General features: G+C 41.5%; 1 protein-coding gene across 10 annotated transcripts in view; it reads right to left on the reverse strand.

Moving 5' to 3' along the window:
- Positions 1 to 9,124, reverse strand: part of LOC107563397 (myomegalin-like) — a 70,035-nt gene that overhangs the window by 16,023 nt on the left and 44,888 nt on the right. For all 10 annotated transcript variants that reach the window (XM_016248265.1, XM_016248266.1, XM_016248261.1 and 7 more), the window contains 4 exons: positions 1,471 to 1,580; positions 874 to 980; positions 502 to 796; positions 112 to 349 (listed from right to left, as the gene is read on the reverse strand). In XM_016248265.1, the coding sequence (XP_016103751.1) occupies positions 112 to 349; positions 502 to 796; positions 874 to 980; positions 1,471 to 1,580 (750 nt within the window). The remainder of the gene's footprint in view (positions 1 to 111; positions 350 to 501; positions 797 to 873; positions 981 to 1,470; positions 1,581 to 9,124) is intronic.

The raw sequence follows: 9,124 nt of genomic DNA on the forward strand, positions 1-9,124 counted from the left end.
TGTGGGTGAGTGTGTGGGTGTGTGTGTGTGTGTGTGTGTGTGTGAGAGAGTGTGTGTGTGTGAGTGTGTGTGTGTGTGTGTGTGTGTGTGTGTGTGAGTGTGTCTCCTCACTCAGCAGCTCTCTGTAGTCTTTCAGTTGTTCGGCCTGCGCTTGCACTGTCGCCTCTGACACCATCAGTCTCTCCTGCAGATCACGGCTCTCCTGACGACTCACGGCAAGGTCGCTATGGAGACGCTCCACCTGCTCCCGAAGCCCCGCCTCCACATGCTGCCAGAACCCAATGGCTCCGCCTCTTCCTGCTCTCGGACTGCCGCTATCGCCATCAACCTCTTGCTCCATTTCTACATCCTGATCATAAAATAAACACACCGAATCCTTCACAAACCAATGTTCTTGCCTGATCATTTTTAGTACTACTATCTGTACTTTGCTATATTGAAATGAACCAGGTTAGGGTTAACCAGTGCTAGTTATGTGGACGATGTGGCATGATTTAGTACCTGAACTTTGAGATGGGCTGCAGGTTTGTGTGACAGCAGAGCTCCAAGGTCCAGAGAATGTGGTCTGGTGCACCTCCTCTTCCTCCTCCCCTCCCGCAGCTCCACTCTCGGGGGCCCACGCTTGCCGTGACGGGCCCGGGCATCTTGCCCTTCCTCTTCATCATTATATTCTTCCTCCTCTTCCTCTCTGAACGTACGGTAAACTCTCTGAGGCTCATGGGAGTTTGGCCGGTCTGTTTCACGCTTCTCCAACCTCGCAGATTCCTCCTCATCTGCTGCTAATCCAGGCTCGTTCCTACGAGAGCAACGACACAATCACAGCAGAGCAGGAAGAAGCCATCAAACAGAAGTGATCTGCACCGCTGTTGGTACCTGCTGTGAGAGAGTGAGGAGCGGCCCGTCTCGCCTTCGTTTCTCTGCTCTGATGCATGCTGGGACATCAGCGCCCCGTTCCCCGGTCTGCTGAACTCCTCGGCTCTCTGTCAGGAGAACACAGTGAGCTCTGAGCTACGCTAATACAAACAAATGTTAAAGACCCAATGAAAGGGCTCAGTGAGCAGCGCTTTGTTTCCAGTGTGTGTTGATTGTATTTCCTGTTGACACGGGAAGTCAGGTGGAACATATCAAAGGGAAGAGCCCATTTCTAAAGAACATTGTGTTTCAGAAAGTAAGCTTTACAGCTTAAATATGTGAGTTAAAGACATTGTATTTTAGCATGTATGCTAGCACTAGAGATAAACAAGCTTTAAGCTACAGATGTGAATTAAAAGCCACAAAACAAATATTTTGATGCTACAGTGTCTTTAAGTAAATCATAATATCTGAAGGGTGTGTGGCTTTCATCTGCCTGATAACTGAAATATCTGAATCACGGATGGACGATCAAACCCTGAACTCTAGGAGACGTGGCACTGACAGAGAAAGCTCTGAATGAAAGTGTTTGCTCATTAACAGCTGTTTTCTTCTTACCTGTGCGCTGGTCAAACTCTGAGCTGTCAGTTTGAGGTCGTTGTCCTCTATGCTGTCCGTGAACTCTTCACTGCTGTCGTGATCGTCTTCATCTTCATCACTGCTGGATTCTAGAAGGAAACATGACAGACACTAAGATTCCTCTTCATTCATCTCTTTCTTTCATCTGTCTGTTTCTCTGTTGTCCGGTCCTTGTCTCGTTCTGTCTGTGTCTCCAGAGCCGAATCTGTCTGTCCAGCTGCCTTTCCTTCACTCCCATAGTGAATGTTAAAGGGTTAGTTCATGCAAAAACAGACATTCTGCTGTCATTTACTCACTCTGTCATTGCATACCAGTATGACTTTCGTTAGAGGAACACAAAACATCATTTTTGTCTCTTTTTTTTCTTTTCATACAATGAAGGTCAATGGGATTCAATGTTATTTGTACCTCAACATTTCTCTAAACATATTGTTTTGTGTCCCAAAGAAGAAAATCAGTCATAAAGACTTAAATAACATAAAGGGTGAGTAGATGACAAATTATCTTTTTTGGGTGGACTGTCCTTTTAAAGTCACATTCTGCTCTGTTATTCTGGTTATATAACCTGAGTTTATATAAAAGTCCTGAATCTACAGCAGCAAAGAAAGAAAGATTACTGTAGTACTGCTAGATTATGAAACCATCACTAACCCTAACTAACCCGTCCATGTGGATGTTCAGCTGGAATCTGCTGCTTCAGTTCGTCTGTGAATGTTGTGACGCGAGAGATTTGCTGCAGTTTATTCAGTAACACTGAAGGATTACTGGAGTCATGTGGAATATTTGTACAGTATCATGCAAGACAGATAAATATAGATGAAGTGTTTCATATTAATAACATTACAAAATATTGTATAATAATCGGTATTGTATAAAGCGCTATACAAATAAAGGTGACTTGACAAAGACCCCGAGACGGTGTTATAAAGTCACTTCTATTTGGATAATTTAAGATTCTAGTTTACTTTTTATGTGTTACTTTTCTTAATTGACTGCAGTAGACAGATTAATATTTCTTGAAGAAAAAAAATCACTGACTTTTTAAATCTATTGTTTTTGTCTTCTCATTTCAGCCAAACAAATATTATAAAACAAATGCCATTTAAGGTGACAGCAGTCATGACTAGCAGTCATCTGTAAAGAGGCCCTGAAACACATAGAAAAACTACTTACTAGATAAATAAAATTCATTAATACAAAATTAAAAACATTTGCATAGAAAAAACTGGTAAATAAAATAAAATATATAGACAATAGGACAAATGCAATTTACTAATTACAAACTAAATAAACTAAGTTTTCAGGTACAGGGTTAGGTATTGATAGTTTTCACGTGACGTCACACCCGTATGGGAACGCCCACCTGGAGGGCAAAACAGTTATTTTTACTTAAGTAGCAATATAGTAAAACACAGATATTAAAAGGCGAAATTCAGTAAACACCTTATTGATCATGTATATTTTGTACAGGCAAGCAGATGAAGCCAGAATATAAAGCAATGTGCAAAGTTTCACCGTTAAATGTTTTCCCATAGAAAACACTGAACCATTAAGCGGATTGCGTTCATATTCCGGCCCTAATGCTTGCCTATGTAAACTGTGCATCATTAATATAGAGAATATTACTGTTTTAAATATATTAAGGCACTTTAAGTGTTTTTACACAGTTTTGTCGCACTGTTTAATGATTTAAATATTGCCGCGGGTGCTTAATGTGGATTGCAAATGGCCAAAACCTGCATTTTGTTCACATACCTTTGTTTTATTCTTTTGAGAGGTGATCTAAATATTTGCGGCTGTGAAACAGATGGAAAACTGACAGTCTTGTGCTGCAGTTCTGTGGATGTTCTGACCTCCAGGTCTTCGAGCCGCTCACGTGACTGAAAGCTATGAATAGTAATTATATTTCAGGTATACTAGATTTAATTAACATGTCTTAATATAAAAATAAAATACTGTATAGTCTCCACTGTTACTGAATTACATATAAACTGATTCATAATAAAAATACAAAAGTGTTTTTTCTGGTCGACTAGTAGTCCTTCATTTTAAACATTAGTCGACTATTAGTCGCACTTTTATTAATAAACCATATGAATCCTAATAATGAGCCTTTAATTGCCTACATAGCCTAATAAGTGCTCAAGCGCACGCAAAAAAGGCTTGCCACAGTGCACCGGCAAATATAATAATTATGAATGTGTTAGGGAAAAACAGCAAGTACACTGCATTAACGTTTTAATAATTTATTGTTACACTAGTGCTCTCTGTTTTCGGTTTAAGAGATGAAGTCGGCGACACTGACTCGTCATCTCTGCAGTATGCGCCTGTATGCATGTTTCATACGGATTACATAATCTGAGAATATTTGTTTTCTATTTGAATTGGTTCATTTAAAAGTTTCACTCTCTATAGATATATTTTTTATGTCTGTAATAAGTAAAGCATACAAAGAGTTTCGAAGTGACGCGCTCAAGTTCACAGAGACCGAGACGGCAGAAAGCGCAACCTGTTTGCTTTCATTATTTTACAAAAGCACAACGTTTCATTGTTATTCTGAGTGCACACGAATAAACGTAGAGTCTTTACAGATACAAAATATGCATTACTCTTATCTGTATGACCAAAGATGACGAAGTATTTTAAGAGCCAATGATCGCACCGGCGCCTCCATCTGTCCTGCAGGAGCCCAAGCGCTATTGTTCAGCTTCCACGCTCCGCACAAACACGTGAACTGCGCACTTTTTTCTAGGCTAACATTAGATTGAGCTGCCATGTAAAGTTGCTACTACATACATATTTCAGATGATAAGCCATATTTGAGGTCGATGAATGTTAGTTGAGCATATGGATGTCCTGCCTGATGTACTATATTTCCACATAGACCAGCCGTTAATGTTCTGTCCGTCACGGACTGCGTGATTTCGCCACTTCATGTGGAATTTTTTTTTCTGCGACTAAGCGACTAATACAATTTTGGTAATATGCATATAAACAGCCTTTCAATTAGCAGAGTAGAATAATCATGGCTGATAGTAAGACATGCAAACATAAAAGAAAACCAAACTGGACACGAGAACAGCTATAGCCTAATATTAAGGGTACCTATAATCAAAAATTTGGATTTGGGATAACTTCCAAACCAAAGCTGTTACCTTTTTAAAAGCTCATTATCGTCAAATGTTTCTAAAATGTTTATATTCTGAGGTAGATTTCTGGCAACAGCCATTTTGGGATAGTTCAGATTTGGTCTTAGTGACTTAGCAGTCCTCTTTACTACTCCTAACCTTTCACAGATTTAGGAGCTAGTTTTAGCGCTAAAACGCTTTGTGAAACACTCTTAGAACAAAGATTTAGGAGTTATTTTTAATAACCCATTATTTTTAAGATTTTCTCCTAAATCTGAGAGTTATGAGCTACTTTTAGCCTGAAGATATTTTGTGAATACGGGCCCTGATTTACTCCGCACGGTTTACGTTTGCGTGATGTAATGGTCTGGGTGTCTGTCCCTTTAAGACCTGATTGGGGTTTCCTCTGCCCCTGCACTCCTGTGTATCTGCTGGGGGGAAACACATTGTACTTTCTATCGTTTTGTTGCACCTTCCTTTAACATTAATACATAGGTTGATGGTGACCTGCATCGTGTGTTTCTTTCTTCCATAACGCACAATAGGTTGCAAGTGGTGTCCGAACAAAATTCCTGGTTTATTTGCGAATATGTCGCGTAATTATAGTGATCGGCCTGCTCGGATCGTTGGTGGATGACGCCGCGGAAACTGTTTGCACCTGGAACTTTGTTTTCGTTTGGGAAAACTGTCTTATTTCACCGCAGTTGGGACTAAAAAGTTGATTCTCCGCGGGAGTTGGACAGTGCAGACTAGATTTCACAGCGAGTTGATGGCATTCGGCAGAAGTTATTTGCCCTTCATCGCATGGACTTCTGTCGCCATAGAGACTGACTTGGCTCGCGTGCTTTCAGCGGTACTACGGTTTGGGTTGGATTGTTGTATTTTTCATTGACTTTGAACATCGTTCGTGAGTGGATTTCAAGTTTGAAGAAACTTCTTTATGTTGCCTTTCTGCTGATACGGGCATGTGCAAGCTGCGGTTTTTTTCATCAGCTGAAGAAGAGGACATAAATTGCATAAACCGTCCATTTGGAAGGTAAGATGGGTATGACAGATACACAGATTCTTAATGAGATCCAACGTTTTCTGGCAGGTGAGCTTTTTTAATAAGAGGCTGCACTATTGCATGTTTAAAATAGACAGGAACAGAGCCTGAGACCAAGCAACAATTAATTATTGCCATGATACTCTGACCAATAACACTAAAAGCTTGTTTAAAAATGTGAGTAGGGATAATATCTTGATGGCAAACTGTAGGCTTCAAATGTTCAACGATCTCCCCCAAGGTTGCAAAAGATACAGGCTCAAACTGATTAAAAACAGCAGAGCATGTAGATGGGGCTGATGGATCGTAATCCGGTAGTTGGATAGATGATCTAGCAACTTCAATCTTCTCAATAAAATATTTAAGAACATTTTCACAAGTTTGTAAAGAGGCATCAAGACAATCAGGAGCAGGAGGATTAATAACATAATTTAACGTATTAAACAAAACTCTAGGTTTGTGCCGATTTTTTTCAATAATATCAGAGAAATAATTAGCCCTTGCTCTATTTAAAAACTTCTGATAATTGGCTAGAGAATCCTTAAAAATCTCATAAGAAATTTGAAGCTTGTCCTCCTTCCATTTGCGCTCCGCTCGTCTACAAATCTGTCGGAGGGCACGAGTATTCATTTAGTCAAGGCTTTGATTTATGTTTAGCACCTTCAAAGGTGCAATAGAATCTAAAATATTGGTACATGTAGAATTGAACAGAGAAAGTAACTCTTCAGCACATAATTGCGAAGATAAGTTTACACAATCCAAATTTAGAGGAGAAAAAACATTATAAGCAGTGCAAAAATCATTAATAGTTTCAGAATTCACTGTACGGAGACAGCGTGCAGCCACACATGGTTTAACAACAGAACAAGGTAGAGAAATTTCAAACACAACAGACTTGTGATCAGAAAAACCAGTATCAGAGATTTCAATATCGCATACAGTAAAACCATGGGATAGAACAAGATCTAGGGTGTGACCTTGTTCATGTGTTGGCCCAGACACCGACTGAACAAGATTAAAAGAGTCAATAAGATTTAAGAATTCTTTAGCCAGAGAGTTTGAAGGACAACAAACATGAATATTAAAATCCCCAAGAATTAGTAGTCTGTCCTACTTTGTCATGATTCCTCCTAAAAATTCAGTAAACTCATAAATAAAATCCTTATGTAATTTGGGAGGTCGGTACACCAGCGCACAAAGCACAGGATTGGTTAAATCAATTTGCAACAATTGCAGTTCAAAACTGGAGTATGCATCAGCCGGCAGTCTCCGACAGCCGAAATGTCTTTTAAAAAATGATGCAAGTCCTCCACCTCGACCAGTAGTCCGAGGAGAATAAAAAAAATTTACACTCCGGTGGCACAAGTTCCGAAAAAGGGCTGAGATCCCCAACATTTAGCCAAAGTCTCAGTTACAAATAAAAAGTCCAGACCACGTGAAGTCAAAAAGTCGTTCAATATAAAGGACTTATTTACTAATGATCTTGAGTTAACCAGAGCCATCCTGACCACAGTCGGGTCACCAGCCGACCGTGATGCATGACATAACGGCCGAAGATTCATTAGATCCACACCACCTCTGTGCAAACGAGGCAAACGTACCGGAGGGGGAATTGTGTGGAAAGAAGTTACAACAGGCTGAATCCAGCAGTACAACGGCTCCAAGCAACGCCAAGAAAAGTAGCGAACTCGGACCAATTCATATCGGGGAACAGAGGGGTAGGAATGGGGCACAGCAAAAGACGCCAGGTACGATTTCCATCTGATAAGTACACCACCTCGCTTTCCACGTCTCCGACGTCGCTTTCTCCCGGAAAAAGCACAGGGTAGCTGGCGTAAGCTTTCCGGAATAGTAGACAAAGGCGGAGGAACCTTTGGGAAGTACCTGGCTGACATTTTGGTTTCAGGGACAATGTTTTTTTCATAGGTTCGTAGTTCTGCCGAACCTAACAGTCCCAATCATATTGGGGATGGATTTCATGCTTCGAGCCTCAAACAGCATCCATGTTCCTGGCAGAACAATAACCATCGGAAACATGGATGTGGATGGTACGGCGGGTCCGGATTGGGACGATCAAAATAGTGTGTTTGAGGGGCCAACTTTAGCCAGCCTACAGACCTCTCTAACAAAGGTGGAATTATTAATCAGTGGCTCGTCTTTGGCTGACAAGGAGGGACTGCAGCTTAGAGCGTTGCTAACGAGTTTTGATGATTTGTTTAGCAGCCAGTTAGGTCATACTACATTGGCTGAGATTTCAGTTGACACTGGCTCTGCAAGACTTATCAATTTACCCCCCTACCGTGCCTCACCGGCAAAAAGAAAGTTGATTGAGGAGCAGATAGCTACAATGCTGGATGAGGGAATAATTGAGCCTGCGTTGGGGCCATGGGCGTTATTGCGTTATGGTTATTGTGCCGAAGTTGTCGGGCAAATGGAGATTCTGTGTAGACTATCAAGCTCTGAATAACGTCACTGTTCGAGATAGTCATCCTATGCCATGGAAAGATTTCTCGTTGGACTTTTTGTCAAGGGGAAACTTCATCAGCTCAATCGATCTTGCCAGGGGTTATTGGCAAGTGGGTGTTGAGGAGAGCTCACGTCCCAAGACAGCCTTCACTTCCCACTGAATAACGTCACTGTTCGAGATAGTCATCCTATGCCTCGAATTGATGACTCGTTGGACTTTTTGTCAAGGGGAAACTTCATCAGCTCAATCGATCTTGCCAGGGGTTATTGGCAAGTGGGTGTTGAGGAGAGCTCACGTCCCAAGACAGCCTTCACTTCCCATTGTGGCCTTTTCCAATTCAAAGTCATGCCATTCTGTTTATGCAATGCACCGGCTGTTTTCCAACAGCTCATGAACTCTGTTTTGGCAGGGCTGATATACAAGTGTTGTGCCGTATACCTTGACGATATAGTGGTTGTGTCCCCGACATTCGAACAGCACTTGGATGACATACGTGAAGTGTTTAGCCGCTTACGGACGGCTGGCCTGACTGTGAAGATGGGTAAGTGTCAGTTTTGCCGGGAGGAATTTTAATTCCTGGGATACAAAGTGGCGCCTGGTGACATCTTGCCTGATATCGACAAAGTACAGGCAGTGATTGAGTTTGCCGTCCCAAAGAGTGTCAAACAGGTGAGACAATTTTTGGGACTGAGCAGCTACTATCGTAGGTTCATTAAGAATTATGCAAAGCTTGCAGAACCTTTGTGTGCACTGACTTCTTGTCAGAAGGTAATGGATGACTTAAAGTCGTGTTTGACCTCTTCACCTGTTTTGAGGTTTCCTGACTTTGGGAAGGCATTTTATATCCACACCGATGCATGTGATGCAGGGCTGGGGGCAGCACTAATGCAGCAAGATGAGGAAGGACGAGAGATAGTTGTGGCGTACGCGAGTCGAACTCTGAATAAGGCTGAGAAACCATACTCAACTCCAGAGAAGGAGTGTCTGGGGTTG

The sequence above is a fragment of the Sinocyclocheilus grahami genome, unplaced genomic scaffold (genome assembly GCF_001515645.1).
Source record: "Sinocyclocheilus grahami isolate Dianchi unplaced genomic scaffold, SAMN03320097.WGS_v1.1 scaffold872.1, whole genome shotgun sequence".
Lineage (NCBI taxonomy): Eukaryota > Metazoa > Chordata > Actinopteri > Cypriniformes > Cyprinidae > Sinocyclocheilus > Sinocyclocheilus grahami.